Genomic DNA, 16653 nt, shown 5'->3' on the forward strand with positions numbered 1-16653 from the left:
ATCTACAGGAGTCTCAGGACAGGCGGGGTTAGATCTACAGAAGTCTCAGGACAGGCGGGTTAGATCTACAGAAGTCTCAGGACAGGTGGGGTTAGATCTACAGAAGTCTCAGGACAGGCGAGGTTAGATCTACAGGAGTCTCAGGACAGAACTAGAAGTTCTAGAAATAGAACTAAATGGAGTTTAGTAATCAATATCCTCCCATAAGAGTCGGCACATCCTTAGTCTATATATGATTTGAACTGGGTCAAACACACAAACACACATACAAACATATAAAGAGACACGCATACACACACGCACAGCTGAAAGAAAGACAGAACACAATATCTTTAATAAGAATTGATTTAAAAATAAACCACTGTCTGATTCACAGTACTGCCCAACAAACTGATTATCAGAATCAAATCACAGTCTCTCACTGGAGCTGCCCTCCAATGAAATGGCTCGTGACCAAATCCTCTGATCTCACTGGCTGTTGTCGAAGTTGGGAGCAGGCTTGCAGCACTGTCAATGGGAAACAGAAAGTTTGCTGTTATGCCTGTCCTTGTGTATCGTCAAGGTAATGCTAGTGTGTGTGTAGATGTGTGTGTGTGTGGTTATATGTGAGTGGATATGTGTGTGTTATTTTGATGAACACACACACTACCGTTCAGTAGTTTGGGGTCACTTTGAAATGTCCTTATTTTTGAAAGAAAAAATAACATCAAATAACAATTTAAAATAGCATCAAATTGATCAGAAATACAGTGACATTGGCAATATTGTAAATGACTATTGAAGCTGGATATGTCTGGAAATGTGTTTGGATATGTTTGTGTAGATGTGTGTGTGTGAGTGGATTTTTGTGTGGATATATGTGTGTGTGTGGATGTGTGTGTGGATGTGTGTGTGGATATGTTTGTGTATATGTGTGTGTGTGGATTTTTGTGTGGATATGTGTGTGGATGGATGTGTGTGTGGATATTTGTGTGGATATGTTCAGCGTAGGAATTTCACGATGTCGACCGTTGTCCTTCAATCTGGCCGTGATGCACCGAAAATCATTGTACACTCTATGGCAACCATGGCCTTTGTGCCCCTGCTACTGTCAAAATCTCTGATAAGTAACACTAGATTTGACATCGCTTTTATGGTGAAAGATTTAAAAACAAAAAAGACACAAAAATGAGTCACTATATTTGTTTATTTAGGTCGTACTCATTAACACAGGTGATTGTGATGTTAAAGGTTTCTTAGTGGTTTACTTTTGGGTAACTGAGGTAATGTTATCCTTCTGGCTAACTAGCTTTAACGTTACATTGACTGCCAGTACCCTAGCCTGTTATCATGTGAACGCTCACTACTAAAACTTCTGAAATTAAACAGATTCTATAAAACTTTTGAGGCAGGAATAGATGCAATTAAAACATGATAATTAAACTTTTAATGTGGAAAAAACTAATCAGCTGTAATAATTTATCATTCAAAATATGATATTAAAAAGTGAATAATGCATGTTTTTATGTCATGCATTCCAAGAATGAATGTCTCTTACAGACTGACTAACTGAATGACTGACTGACTGACTGCCCTTTGATAAATAGCGTTCTGGTTAGAGACGTAGACCTGCAACCAATAGGTCTTGCGTTTGAATCTCGTTCTGGTATTAGGATTTGTTCTGTATAGATGAAAACGTTGCTGGCTATTACCTTCAGTATCTACGTTGTAGTAAGCCTAAAATAAAACTGTTCATGCTTATATTGCAACTATATCTGGTGCATTTTCGAAGTACGCATCCGTGCATTATTTATGTGGTAATGTAGGCTAGATCACAACCCCTTGGGCAGTAAAATCGTAGGGGTTTCCACGATTCTCGAGTCTTTTCACTTGACAAAAAAGGCTTTTGTGCCATGAAAAAGATTTGGCCGTGTTAAGTTCAAGTAGTAAGTTAGATACTAGTAAGCCTATTACTGGCTAATAATTTATTAAAATGGCTTGTGGCACAAGCCATACATTTAATAGATGCTATTTGTGGTGGAGGTAAACTTAATAAGAAACAAAATATTCAAACATGGCATGATGTTAACCCATGATAAAATGATCTAATGTCCTGATGTTATACCGACCCTGTACCAGCCCATAGCACCGGGATGTCGCGGTTAAGACATCGAGACCCGGCTTTCAATCCAGTGAGGGTGGTAACCACATTTATCACATTCATTGCGGGCCACATGAACTAGGCTTGCTTGGTCCCTTTTCTGGATCTTATCAACAATTCAAGTTGTTTATTTGTAAGCTCCAAATCCTCTTATTTCACTCAATGGACTTTGTGCCCTAAAAATTTTTGTGATACCGAAGGCCAAATGACCTTGCCCCTAAAATGACAACATTCCAAGCCTGTATATGTGTGTGTTACCTGTATGTGTGTGTGTGTGACCTGTATGTGTGTGTGTTACCTGTGTGTGTGTTACCTGTATGTGTGTTACCTGTGTGTGTGTGTGTGTTACCTGTGTGTGTGTGTTACCTGTGTGTGTGTGTGTGTTACCTGTGTGTGTGTGTGTGTTACCTGTGTGTGTGTGTGTGTTACCTGTGTGATCCTCTTCCAGCGGGCGATGACAGCCAGCAGCGTGGTTAATCCTATCACCACCACACCCGCTATGATGGGGAAGATCAGATCCAACTGCACCTGAAGAGTCTTATCTACAGAGGGGTGAGGAGAGAACAGGGGAGAGAACAGGGGAGAGAAACACAATGAGATGCCTCGAGAAAGGTCTCTTTCATGTAAATGCTGTCAGACAGAAAGAAACACAATGAGATGCCTTGAGAAAGGTCTCTTTCATGTAAATGCTGTCAGACAGAAAGAAACACAATGAGATGCCTCAGGAAAGGTCTCTTTCATGTAAATGCTGTCAGACAGAAAGAAACACAATGAGATGCCTTGAGAAAGGTCTCTTTCATGTAAATGCTGTCAGACAGAAAGAAACACAATGAGATGCCTTGAGAAAGGTCTCTTTCATGTAAATGCTGTCAGACAGAAAGAAACACAATGAGATGCCTTGAGAAAGGTCTCTTTCATGTAAATGCTGTCAGACAGAAAGAAACACAATGAGATGCCTCGAGAAAGGTCTCTTTCATGTAAATGCTGTCAGACAGAGAGCACTAACTATGTTGCATTGTGGGAGTCGGAGCCTTCTCTTACCATTGACGGTGACCTGGAAGGACTTGTTATTTGGTGTTGGATATTTAGGGGATGTCGTCACACAGCTGTAGAGACCCTGGTGCTTGGCCCTGGCCACCTTCCCCAGCCTCAGACGAGATGTGATGCCATCATTCGTCATCTGGAAGCCGCTTTCTGATAGGTCGATGGGAGCTCCGTGTTGCTCCCATAAAACAGAGACTGGAGGGTTGGCAAATACGTCACAAGACATTACCAGCTCTCTCGTCTCCTCCACCAGCACCTCCTCCATCACAGAGTTCAATGGGGCATCTGGGTGACAGAGTTAAGGGGTCAGGGTTTAGAGGTCAGTGAACGAGTGGCTCAGGTATAGTAAAGAGATGGAATGGGACAAAAACACTGACATCAAATTTCCTTTATTTTGATGAACACACACTACCGTTCCAAAGTTTGGGTTCACTTTGAAATGTCCTTGTTTTCGAAAGAAAAGCACATTTGTTGTCATTTAAAATAACAATAATCATTTACAACATTATTAGTGACTATAGTAGCTGGAAACGGCAGATTTTTTATGGAATATCTACATAGGCATACAGAGGCCCATTATCAGCAACCATCTCACCTGTGTTCCACGTTGTTTGCTAATCCAAGTCTATCATTATGAAAGGCTAATTTATCATTAGAAAACCCTTTTGCCATTATGTTAGCACAGCTGAAAATTGTTTTGCTGATTAAAGATGCAATAAAACTGTCCTTTAGACTAATTGGCTATCTAGAGGATCAGAAATTGTGTGTTCGTTTACAGTCTCAAAATGGCCCCAAACAAAATTTCTTATTCTTTCTATTCTTGTTCTGAGAAATGAGAGCTATTCAGTGTGAGAAGTTGACAAGAAACTGAAGATCTTGTACAAGAATAGAAAGAAGAGTGGGAGGCCCAGTTGCACAACTGAGCAAGAGGACAAATACATTAGAGTGTCTAGTTTGACAAACAGACGCCTCACAGGTCCTCAACTAGTAGCTTCATTAAATAGTACCCACAATACACCTCAACATCAACAGTGAGGCGACTCCAGGATGCTGGCCTTCTAGGCAGAGTTGTAAAGAAAAGGCCATATCTCAGACTGGCCAATAAAAAGAAATGATTAAGATGGGAAAAAAACACTGGACAGAGAAAGAACTCTACCTAGAGACACTGGCGTTGTTAGGCCTGAGCGTCCAGGGCTATAGCCCCGGATGTCAAATTGACAAAAAATACAAAATATTATAAAATTGTGTGTGTGTGTGTGTCTGCGTGTGTGTGACCTACAGGTGACCTCCAGTTGGACCGAGGCATTCATGCTTGTATCGTTCTTCTGCTGACAAGTGAAGATGGCTGCATTGTCGTCGTGGGTTACCGGCCAGATGCAGACCCTGCTGGTGCCCTGGGTGTTGCCCTCGGCAACCCTGATCAAATGACCGTTCCTCAGCCACTCCAACTCTGTCCCCTCAGACACACAGGTTAGAGACACTGTGCTGTTCAGCTCTGTAGAGACAAACCCTCCACTCACCGCCGGTTCCGAGAGCAACTCCAAACCTGGGGGAGGGAGGGAGGGAGGGACAGAGACAGAGACAGAGAGAGAGAAGATAGATGGAAACGGGGAAGGGTTTAATAAATGTGTAGAGGAATAAACTTGAAGGCTATGAGGTGAATGATTGTATTATGACAGTAATCATTCCACCTGAAAAAGGACAAGGATGATTGAACCAGTCAGTTTGTTCTGAAATAATTCCTGTTGTTTGAAATAAGTTTAGTATTCTTCTACAAGAGAACTATTTGACAGTTTGAAGGTCAGCTGTCAGAGGTCAGGATTTCGAGGTTAGTCTCACCTGATGTCGGTAGCGTGGTCGAGTAGAGCATCAGAAGAAACATGCCCAATGTCCCTGACGTCGTCATCTTACCGGAAACCCCTCCCCTACCTACTGAGAGAGGAGGAAACAGGATACAATACAATGGCCTGGAGGTGCACAACATAACCACTAATACGATGACCCCCCCAAAATAAATACTCCCCCCAATAGACCACAACATAACCACTAATAGGATGACCCCCCCAATACAAATACTCGCCCCAATAGACCACAACATAACCACTAATACAATGACCCCCCCAAAATAAATACTCCTCCCAATACCACAAAACAACCACTAATACAATGACCCCCCAAAATAAATACTCCCCCCAATAGACCACAACATTATCACTAATACGATGACCCCCCCCAATACAAATACTCCCCCCAATAGACCACAACATAACCACTAATACGATGCAGTCATGTGCAAATCATTTAAACTCCATATTCAATTGAAAATAGCGCAAAGACAACATATCAAATGTTGAAACTGAGACATTTTATTTATTTATTTATAAAAATATGATGACAGAATTTAAATTTGATGACAGAAAAAACATTGGGACAGAGGCAACAAAAGACTGGACAAGTTGTGTAATGCTAAACAACTAAACATGGTGGAAAATCACACAACTAATTTTGTCATTTGGCGACAGGTTAGTAGCATGATTGGTTACTAAAAGATCATTCCAGAGAGGATGGGTCTGTCAGAAGTAAAAATTGAAAGCCATGGCAAATAGTGCAACAATTAAGAATAATGTTTCTCAATGTAGAATTGCAAAGAGTTTGGGGATCTCGTCATCTATGATACATAATAATATCATTAAAAGATTCAGAGAATCTGGACAAATCATTGTATTCCAGGGACAGGCCAAAAGGGACAAGGCTGTGATCTTTGGGCCCTCAGGTGGCACTGCATTAAAAACAGACGATTCTGTAGTGGACATCACTGCATGGGCTCAGGAACACTTCTGAAAACCACTGTCCGTGAACACATTATGTCACAGCATCCACAAATGCAAGTACAAATTCTACCATGCAAAGAAGAAACCAGATATAAATAAGATCCAGAAACGCTACCTCCTTCTCTGGGCCTGAGTTCATTTCAGCTGGATTGAGGAAATGTGGAAAACTGTCCTGTGGTCTGACTAATCAAAATGTGACATTTCTGGGGGGGAATCATGAACACTGCGTCCTCTGGGCTAAAGAGGAGAGGGACCATCCGGCTTGTTATCAGAAAACAGTTCAAAAGCCAGCATCTGTGATGGTATGGGGGTGCATTAATGAACATGGCATGGGTGACTTGCACTTCTGCAAAGGCACTATTAATGCTGAACAATATAATGGTTTTGGAGCCATCCAGAAAACGTCTTTTTTGGGGAAGACCTTGCTTGTTTCAGCAAGAAAATGCCAATCCAGATTCTGCATGTATTACAATAGCATGGCTCCGTTGTGAAAGAGTCTGGGATTTAAACTGGCCTGCCTGTAGTCCAGACCTGTCTTCCATTGAAAACATTTGGCTCATTATGAAAAACAAAAGAGACCCCGAACTGTTAAGCAACTGAAATCCTATACCAAGCAAAAATGGGAAAACATTTCACTTTCAAAACTACAGCAATAGTTCAAAACTCCACCATCCACTTCCTTATAACACCTTATCCATGAGGAACACGGTTCCCGGGCCCATGAGGAACACGGTTCCGGGCCCATGAGGAACACTGTTCCGGGTCCAAAGTGTCTCTAGAGTTAAACAGCTATTCTTTCTCGAGACGGCAACCTGGTTTCAGAATGGCAGTTTCAGAGTTAAAGACAGTTATTCTGTCCGGAGATGGTAAAACGATAACCAGGTTTACGCAGGTAAATGCAGTACAAGATTAAATAAAAAATCTGAATGTCTGTCAAGGAATACAGAAACACCAAGATGGTCACAGTGACACTTATGCACTGTTTACCTTCAGTTCTGTGGTGGTTCCCTTTTATTTTCTGTGGTTGATTCCTGGCCGTTCTTTGGTGGTTCCCTTTAAGTTCTGTGGTTCAGTTGTCCAGAGATGTGTATCTGCTGATTGTAGAGATCTGACTCATAACTTGAAATACTTTATATACAGTTTTGTAACCAAGGAATTTATAGCCTTTGCCAGAAGTGTACTCACCTCCTCATACTCCCTCTCTCACTCCCTCTCTCACTGTCTCTCTCTTTCTAAGCCAACACATCAACTGTTTTATAGCAACAGCATTAACTATTTGCTGAGTTTGATGTTGAACTCAACGAGAGGGAGTGTGTTCTTTTGACCATCTTAACCTACAAATCATATTCCACCCCTTTTTTATTCTGAGATGAGAATGTGTTTTCAAATTGGAATAAAAAAGAATCACCAGATTAGCATCCACACCTCTTGTAATAACAATTACCACATTATCTCAGGTGTAACCATCACATTCATTATCACACACCAAGTTAATTGACCTGCACCTGTGTTTAATTCTAGTGGCTTCCATTATTCCAGGGTTCCAGCAGACAGCATCTTTCCAAGGCAGTGTGGTGCTACTGTTCAAGTGGTTGTCAAGATGACGTCCCGCATCCTGGCCTAGTCAGGCCAGTGGTTGTAGTCAGGTCAGTGGTTGTAGTCAGGTCAGTGGTTGTAGTCAGGTCAGTGGTTGTAGTCAGGTCAGTGGTTGTAGTCAGGTCAGTGGTTGTAGTCAGGTCGGTGGTTGTAGTCAGGTCAGTGGTTGTTGTCAGGTCGGTGGTTGTAGTCAGGTCAGTGGTTGTAGTCAGGTCAGTGGTTGTAGTCAGGTCAGTGGTTGTGGTCTACACAGGATCTTGGTCTCCTACTCTCTCATTGTGTTCCCCTTCTACCCCGTTTGTCTGTCTCTCTCACGCCTGTCTGTCTCTCTCACGCCTGTCTGTCTCTCTCTCTTCCCCTCTCCCTTTATATTCTCTCTCTTCTCTCTCCCCTTTTAGATGACATTCAAGTGGGCCAAAGGTTACAATGGGAGAGATGCACAAATATACAAGCCCACACACAGCTTTTCTCTGAACATAACCCTAACCCAACCTTTACTAACTTAACTGTTATTCCTAAACTTAAGCTTATTCCCTAATCCTAAACCTAACTAGTGATACTTGAAATGAAATCCAACTTTAACAAGGCGGGGGGGGGGGGGGCATTGAACAGGAGGTCTTGACACCCACCCACTCACACACAGTCAGTCAATAATCAGAACATAGGTCAGGTTCAGAGTTCACACACTCCAGATAACTCAGCTCTGTAATACACACACACAATCTATACACATACACCCTCTGAACACACCACTCTGTAACTGATTAATGACCTCTTAGAAGAACAGACAGGGAGAGATGGAGGGAAAAGAGATTGGAAGTGAGAGAGGGAGAGCCCATGAACAGACCCATTCATTATCGCTGTTAGTTGCAAAGCTGGGTGTGTGTTTGTGTGTGCGTGTGCGTGTATGTGTTTGTGTGTGCGTGTATGTGTTTGTGTGTGCGTGTATGTGCGTGTGTGTGTGAATGTGCGTGTGTGTGCGTGTGTGTGCGTGTGTGCGTGTGTGTGCGTGTGTGTGCGTGTATGTGCGTGTTTGTGTGTGTGTGTGTGTGTTTGTGTGTGTGTTTGTATGAATGATGTACGTGTGAGTTCATCAAACTCAAGCTTCGAACTACTGACTCTTGATTGATACCTTTGGCTATTTAATCCCTCCCCCTCTCTCCCACCCCCTCTCTCTCTCCCTCCCTCTCTCTCCCTCCCCCTCTCTCCTTCCCCCTCTCCCTCCCTCCCTCTCTCTCTCTCCCTCCCTCTCTCTCTCTCCCTCCCTCTCTCTCTCCCTCCCTCTCTCTCTCCCTCCCCCTCTCTCTCACCCTCCCCCTCTCTTCCCCCTTTCCTGTTCTGTAATCCCCTTGCTCCCCCTCTCTCTCACACTCTTCCCCCTCTCTCTCTCCCTCCCCCTCTCTCTCTCCCCCCCCCCTCTCTCTCTACCCCCCCCTCTCTCTCCCTCCCTCTCTCCCACCCCCTCTCTCCCTCCCCCTCTCACCCTCCCCCTCGCTCTTCCCCCTTTCCTGTTCTGTAATCCCCTTGCTCCCCCTCTCTCTCACACTCTTCCCCCTCGTCTGAATGGAGAAGACGGACTGTACAGACCCACTGCCAGGGCCCGACCTGCTCGCCGGGACCACAGGGTTGGAGGTGGTGGGAGGTGCAGGCGAGGAGTCGATGGTTACAGGGATCAGTTCCAAGTTGTTCCGCTCCGTGTGCGTCTGCCACTGGATCCCTCTGGCCTACAGGGAGGAGCTCTATCATGTGCTGAAACTCACCGGACCTCTGGTGAGGCATGACTCTTCTGTCCGTCTGTCACTGGAACTCTTCTGTCTGTCCGTCTGTCACTGGAACTCTTCTGTCTGTCCGTCTGTCACTGGAACTCTTCTGTCTGTCCGTCTGTCACTGGAACCCTTCTGTCTGTCCGTCTGTCACTGGAACCCTTCTGTCTGTCTGTCTGTCACTGGAACTCTTCTGTCTGTCCGTCTGTCACTGGAACCCTTCTGTCTGTCCGTCTGTCACTGGAACTCTTCTGTCTGTCCGTCTGTCACTGGAACTCTTCTGTCTGTCTGTCACTGGAACTCTTCTGTCTGTCCGTCTGTCACTGGAACTCTTCTGTCCGTCTGTCACTGGAACTCTTCTGTATGGTTCTGTAATCGTCTGTCTGTCCCCAGACCTTTGGTGAGGCACTTGTTTGTGTTGTTTACTTTTTAATATTGTTTGTAAGAAATAAGAAGTCCTCTCTCTATAGGCATGTCCCTGTAAGCGTGTCTCTATAGGCGGGTCTTTATGGGTGTGTCCCTGTAGGTGTGTCCCTAGCCAATAGAGAACAGTCCCCGGACCTCAACCAAATAGAGAACAGACCCCAGATCTCAACCCAATAGAAAACTGTCCCTGGACCTCAACCCAATAGACAACTGTCCTCGGACCTCAACCCAATAGAGAACAGTCCCCGGACCTCAACCCAATAGAGAACAGTCCCTGGACCTCAACCCAATAGACAACTGTCCCCGGACCTCAACCCAATAGACAACTGTCCCCGGACCTCAACCCAATAGACAACTGTCCCCGGACCTCAAGCCAATAGACAACTGTCCCCGGACCTCAAGCCAATAGAGAACATGTCTTATATTTCATGTCTGTTATTCTACAATGTGGAAAATAATATAAAATAAAAAAATACCCTTGAATGGGTAGGTCCAAACCTTTGACTGGAACTGTATGGATCTGTTCATTTCTCTGCAGTTGACGTCCCGCATCCTAAACTTCCTGTTGCCATTTGTCATCACCATATTCTGTGGTCACCTTGGCAACGCTGAGCTGGCAGGTTATGCTCTGGGATCAGCGGTATTACCCACGATTCTCTGTCTGATTTGTCTGGAGAAAAAAGACTAGACTGACAACTCACTGATAACAGACTGACAAGAGACTGATTAGCTGACTAGCTGGCTGACTAAATGATTGACTTGTTAACAGATTGACTGGCTGACTGAAAAGCTAACTGACTTGCTGTCTGTATGGCTGGCTTGTAAGCAAACTCTCTGACTGACTAACTGTGTGACTGACTGACTGGGTGACTGGCTGACTGACTGGGTGACTAACTGTGTGACTGACTGGCTGGGTGACTGGCTGACTGACTGGGTGACTAACTGGGTGACTGACTGACTGGCAGCCTGCAGGCTGATGATTGACTATAGTTATTATAATAATTAATACAATGTTGTTGTTGTTGTTGTAAATGTTAGTGTTTTCCTGTCAGGTGATCAATGTAACCACCACTTCGACGGGATACGGCCTAGCTCTAGCCTGTGATACTCTCGTCTCTCAGGTGAGTTAAAAAATAATTCTGGGAATTCTGGCCACTGATTAAGGACATCTGTTGAGCCAAAATCTTACTATGTCACATACTGTATATGCCAATGTGTGCTCAATGTCCTCTCAAACACTTGCTTTCAAACTTGAAATGTACTGGTTAACTGGAGTAGCATGGTTATTCTACTTATAGATTATACATTTACTGTATATAAAATGTTATTTGTGAAACTCCCAGACAGCAAAGACCTCCCAAAAAACAGTCCTCTGTAAGTAATTACTAGAACTGCAAGTATTCTGTACTTTGTTCCAACGTTGTGGTGCTTTAAGAACTAAATGCGGATTTATTAACTTAGTGGAGATCTGGGGAATCATTCCTCAGGCTCTTATACTTCAACAGCCTGGGGAGCTGATGAAGGCTTTACAAACCAAAATATAGTAATGATGCAGTCACCCCCATGACCATATTTATTAATGTCAAAGACAAGTCGGTTGGAATCCTTTTTAAGTCCTGTTGCTTTCACAAAATTAGTCCCTATGCAATTGCTGTTGTTAAAATGAAATGTGGTAATGCCTCAATTTAAGTTCTACCCTACAGTAGTGTTCTGAAATACATCAGCATTCCTAGAAATTATCGTTTAAAGATTACCTTCTGTTATTACAAATCAGTATTTCTGCAAAACTGGAATTTTGATGGTTAGAAAACCTGAGTAATTCCTGCGGTCGCGTGTTGGGTGTTTCATTCCACCTGCAACTAGTTTAAAATGACTGCCCTGGTTAGAGTCATTATTGTGTGTTGATGGAAGTGATCAGGGCATTTAAAATGACTGCCCTGGTTAGGGTCATTGATGGAAGTGATCAGGGCATTTAAAATGACTGCCCTGGTTAGGGTCATTATTGTGTGTTGATGGAAGTGATCAGGGCATTTAAAATGACTGCCCTGGTTAGGGTCATTATTGTGTGTTGATGGAAGTGATCAGGGCATTTAAAATGACTGCCCTGGTTAGGGTCATTATTGTGTGTTGATGGAAGTGTTCAGGGCATTTAAAATGACTGCCCTGGTTAGGGTCATTATTGTGTGTTGATGGAAGTGATCAGGGCATTTAAAATGACTGCCCTGGTTAGGGTCATTATTGTGTGTTGATGGAAGTGATCAGGGCATTTAAAATGACTGCCCTGGTTAGGGTCATTATTGTGTGCTGGTGGAAGTGATCAGGGCATTTAAAATGACTGCCCTGGTTAGGGTCATTATTGTGTGTTGATGGAAGTGTTCAGGGCATTTAAAATGACTGCCCTGGTTAGGGTCATTATTGTGTGTTGATGGAAGTGATCAGGGCATTTAAAATGACTGCCCTGGTTAGGGTCATTATTGTGTGTTGATGGAAGTGATCAGGGCATTTAAAATGACTGCCCTGGTTAGGGTCATTATTGTGTGTTGATGGAAGTGTTCAGGGCATTTAAAATGACTGCCCTGGTTAGGGTCATTATTGTGTGTTGATGGAAGTGATCAGGGCATTTAAAATGACTGCCCTGGTTAGGGTCATTATTGTGTGTTGATGGAAGTGATCAGGGCATTTAAAATGACTGCCCTGGTTAGGGTCATTATTGTGTGTTGTTGGAAGTGATCAGGGCATTTAAAATGACTGCCCTGGTTAGGGTCATTATTGTGTGTTGATGGAAGTGTTCAGGGCATTTAAAATGACTGCCCTGGTTAGGGTCATTATTGTGTGTTGATGGAAGTGATCAGGGCATTTAAAATGACTGCCCTGGTTAGGGTCATTATTGTGTGTTGATGGAAGTGATCAGGGCATTTAAAATGACTGCCCTGGTTAGGGTCATTATTGTGTGCTGATGGAAGTGATCAGGGCATTTAAAATGACTGCCCTGGTTAGGGTCATTATTGTGTGTTGATGGAAGTGTTCAGGGCATTTAAAATGACTGCCCTGGTTAGGGTCATTATTGTGTGTTGATGGAAGTGATCAGGGCATTTAAAATGACTGCCCTGGTTAGGGTCATTATTGTGTGTTGATGGAAGTGATCAGGGCATTTAAAATGACTGCCCTGGTTAGGGTCATTATTGTGTGTTGATGGAAGTGTTCAGGGCATTTAAAATGACTGCCCTGGTTAGGGTCATTATTGTGTGTTGATGGAAGTGATCAGGGCATTTAAAATGACTGCCCTGGTTAGGGTCATTATTGTGTGTTGATGGAAGTGATCAGGGCATTTAAAATGACTGCCCTGGTTAGGGTCATTATTGTGTGCTGATGGAAGTGATCAGGGCATTTAAAATGACTGCCCTGGTTAGGGTCATTATTGTGTGTTGATGGAAGTGTTCAGGGCATTTAAAATGACTGCCCTGGTTAGGGTCATTATTGTGTGTTGATGGAAATGTTCAGGGCATTTAAAATGACTGCCCTGGTTAGGGTCATTATTGTGTGTTGATGGAAGTGATCAGGGCATTTAAAATGACTGCCCTGGTTAGGGTCATTATTGTGTGTTGATGGAAGTGATCAGGGCATTTAAAATGACTGCCCTGGTTAGGGTCATTATTGTGTGTTGATGGAAGTGTTCAGGGCATTTAAAATGACTGCCCTGGTTAGGGTCATTATTGTGTGTTGATGGAAGTGATCAGGGCATTTAAAATGACTGCCCTGGTTAGGGTCATTATTGTGTGTTGATGGAAGTGTTCAGGGCATTTAAAATGACTGCCCTGGTTAGGGTCATTATTGTGTGTTGATGGAAGTGATCAGGGCATTTAAAATGACTGCCCTGGTTAGGGTCATTATTGTGTGTTGATGGAAGTGATGAAGGTGTGTGAGGGTCATGACTAAAGAAGACATCATGCTCACATGACTGCTGGGTAGCTAAAGTCAGCTTATCGTATACTAACCCTTAAACCTAAACCATAAAGCTAATTATAAACCTAATCCAACACACACACACGCGCGCACGCGCACACACACACACAGTAACAGCTACATGTTTAAACAGCTACGCACGTAATACCTCTGCGTGTGTGTCTGTGTGTGTGTTTAGACATTTGGTAGCAGTAACCTTCGTCATGTCGGCGTGATTCTGCAGAGGGGAGTTCTGATCCTTCTGCTGTTCTGTCTGCCATGCTGGGGCATCCTGATCAACACACACACCCTACTGCTGGTCATGCACCAGGAGGAAGAGGTGGCGAGGTAGACACACACACACACACCCTACTGCTGGTCATGCACCAGGAGGAAGAGGTGGCGAGGTAGACACACACACACACACACACACACCCTACTGCTGCTCATGCACCAGGAGGAAGAGGTGGCGAGGTAAACACACACACACACACACACACCCTACTGCTGCTCATGTACCAGGAGGAAGAGGTGGCGAGGTAAACACACACACACACACACACACACACACCCTACTGCTGCTCATGTACCAGGAGGAAGAGGTGGCGAGGTAAACACACACACACACACACACACATCCTACTGCTGGTCATGCACCAGGAGGAAGAGGTGGCGAGGTAAACACACACACACACACACACACACACACACCCTACTGCTGCTCATGCACCAGGAGGAAGAGGTGGCGAGGTAAACACACACACACACACACACACACACACACCCTACTGCTGCTCATGTACCAGGAGGAAGAGGTGGCGAGGTAAACACACACACACACACACACACACACACACCCTACTGCTGCTCATGTACCAGGAGGAAGAGGTGGCGAGGTAAACACACACACACACACACACACACACACATCCTACTGCTGGTCATGCACCAGGAGGAAGAGGTGGCGAGGTAGACACACACACACACACACACACACACACACACACTGTGTATACGATTGTTTTCATTCATTTTGTTGTGGCTCAAAACTCCCTTTGAGTGATCTACAGTGTCGGTTTTGGGATTGAATATTTGCATATTGATGAGGTATCTTTATTTATTTTTGTTCACATTTCAAACTGTAACAAAACAGCCAAGCAGGTTTTCAAAATTCACAGTATTCTCAGAAACCTTAACCAGTATTGCATTGTGTTGTGTTCCATCGTGTTGTACTGTTGTATTGCATTGTAATGTATTATTGTTTTGTGTTGTACTGTGTTGGGTTTTATTGTATTGTGTTGTATTATGTTGTATTGTGTTCTTGTATGTGGTATTGTGTTGTATTGTGTTATTTTATGTTGTATAATGTTGTATTGTGTTCTTTTGTATTGCATTGTGTTGTTATATTTTGTTGTCTTGTGTTGTTGTGTTCTGTTGTATTGGGCTGTGTTGTTCTATTGTATTGTGTTGTAATGCGTTGTATTGTTATGTTGTCTCTCTCGGTCAGGATTGCCCAGCTGTATGTGTATTGTTACCTACCTGCTGTTCCTGTGAGTAACTCTGCCTCCCTGAAAGTTCTGTGTGGAGTCTTGGTGTTCCATCTGAATGTTGTGAATAGTCTCTTAGCATTCCATCTGAATGTTCTGAATAGCATCTTAGCATTCCATCTGAATGTTCTGAATAGCGTCTTAGCGTTCTATCTGAATGTTCTGAATAGTGTCTTTGCGTTCCATCTGAATGTTCTAAATAGCGTCTTAACATTCCATCTGTATGCTCTGAATAGAGTCTTAGCGAGTGTTCTGTGTGGAAACATAGTTTTCTGTGTTCTATATGGAGTCTTAGTTTTCTTTGGTCTGTTTGGAGTCTTCGTTTTCTGTGGTCTGAATGGAGTCTTCATTTTCTGTGGTCTGTATGGGGTCTACGTTTTCTGTGGTCTGTATGGAGTCTTCGTTTTCTGTGTTCTGTATGGAGTCTTCTTTTTTGTGGTCTGTATGGAGTCTTCGTTTTCTGTGGTCTGTATGGAGTCTTCGTTTTCTGTGGTCTGTATGGAGTCTTCGTTTTCTGTGGTATGTATTTAGTCTTCGTTTTCTGTGTTCTGTATGGAGCCTGAATATTCTGTCTGAAGTCTGAATCTGATATAATCTCCATTGTCTCCTTCATTACCGTTCTTCTCTGCTCAGGCTATGTTCCTACACCAGCTGCAGACCGCCTACCTACAGAACCAGGTACAGACTGAGTGTTTGTGGATGGGATGTAATGTTAACTGATATAGTCCTGGGATTAAGTGAAATGAGAGTATTTTGTGGTTTAGTTAACAAATAGTGTTTTGTGTTACAGTTAACTGAGTGTGTTGTGGTGGAGTTGACTCAATGTCTTGTGGTGGAGTTGACTCAATGTCTTGTGGTGGAGTTGACTCAGTATGTTGTGGCGGAGTTGACTCAGTATGTTGTGGCGGAGTTGACTCAGTGTTTTGTGGTGGAGTTGACTCAGTGTTTTGTGGCGGAGTTGACAGTGTTTTGTGGCGGAGTTGACTCAGTGTTTTGTGGCGGAGTTGACTCAGTGTTTTGTGGCGGAGTTGACTCTGTGTTTGGTGGCGGAGTTGACTCTGTGTTTGGTGGTGGAGTTGACTCAGTGTTTGGTGGTGGAGTTGACTCTGTGTTTGGTGGTGGAGTTGACTCAATGTTTGGTGGTGGAGTTGACTCAGTGTTTGGTGGTGGAGTTGACTCAGTGTTTGGTGGTGGAGTTGACTCTGTGTTTGGTGGTGGAGTTGACTCAGTGTTTGGTGGTGGAGTTGACTCAGTGTTTGGTGGTGGAGTTGACTCAGTGTTTGGTGGTGGAGTTGACTCAGTGTTTGGTGGTGGAGTTGACTCAATGTTTTGTGGTGGAGTTGACTCAGTGTTTGGTGGTGGAG

General features: G+C 43.7%; 2 protein-coding genes across 6 annotated transcripts in view; one reads left to right on the plus strand and one right to left on the minus strand.

The window, feature by feature from the left end:
- Positions 1-315: 315 nt before the first annotated feature.
- tmigd1 (transmembrane and immunoglobulin domain containing 1) lies at positions 316-7296 on the minus strand. Of its 5 annotated transcripts, none has more exons than XM_010898207.4 (7): positions 7201-7296; positions 7003-7109; positions 5024-5116; positions 4464-4730; positions 3182-3469; positions 2570-2682; positions 316-507 (listed from the first exon to the last, which is right to left on the minus strand). In XM_010898207.4, exons 3-7 carry the CDS (start codon positions 5088-5090, stop codon positions 469-471), a joined length of 774 nt encoding a protein of 257 aa, XP_010896509.2. In that variant the 5' UTR covers positions 5091-5116; positions 7003-7109; positions 7201-7296; the 3' UTR covers positions 316-468. The 5 variants fall into 5 exon arrangements, with proteins under 5 accessions (XP_010896509.2, XP_010896510.2, XP_010896508.2 ...); XM_010898208.4 differs by having other exon boundaries at positions 7003-7106; positions 7201-7281; XM_010898206.5 differs by having other exon boundaries at positions 7003-7123; positions 7201-7268.
- Positions 7297-9174: 1878 nt separating this feature from the next.
- Positions 9175-16653, plus strand: part of slc47a1 (solute carrier family 47 member 1) — a 30182-nt gene continuing 22703 nt past the window's right edge. Inside the window, exons 1-6 of the mRNA XM_029121303.2 lie at positions 9175-9381; positions 10339-10440; positions 10853-10921; positions 13942-14090; positions 15250-15292; positions 15923-15967. Of these exons, the coding sequence (XP_028977136.2) occupies positions 9175-9381; positions 10339-10440; positions 10853-10921; positions 13942-14090; positions 15250-15292; positions 15923-15967 (615 nt within the window). The remainder of the gene's footprint in view (positions 9382-10338; positions 10441-10852; positions 10922-13941; positions 14091-15249; positions 15293-15922; positions 15968-16653) is intronic.

Source organism: Esox lucius, chromosome 7, assembly GCF_011004845.1.
Source record: "Esox lucius isolate fEsoLuc1 chromosome 7, fEsoLuc1.pri, whole genome shotgun sequence".
NCBI lineage: Eukaryota > Metazoa > Chordata > Actinopteri > Esociformes > Esocidae > Esox > Esox lucius.

What these genes read in the sequence shown, in the direction of transcription:
- tmigd1 (XM_010898207.4), bottom strand. Translation starts at nt 5,090, where the DNA reads ATGACGACGTCAGGGACATTGGGCATGTTTCTTCTGATGCTCTACTCG. An exon ending in GGTCCAACTGGAGGTCACCT is followed by an intron (nt 3,470 to 4,463) that starts GTAGGTCACACA and finishes TCTGTCACCCAG; the next exon opens with ATGCCCCATTGAACTCTGTG. An exon ending in GCTGGAAGAGGATCACACAG is followed by an intron (nt 508 to 2,569) that starts GTAACACACACA and finishes TCCCATTGACAG; the next exon opens with TGCTGCAAGCCTGCTCCCAA.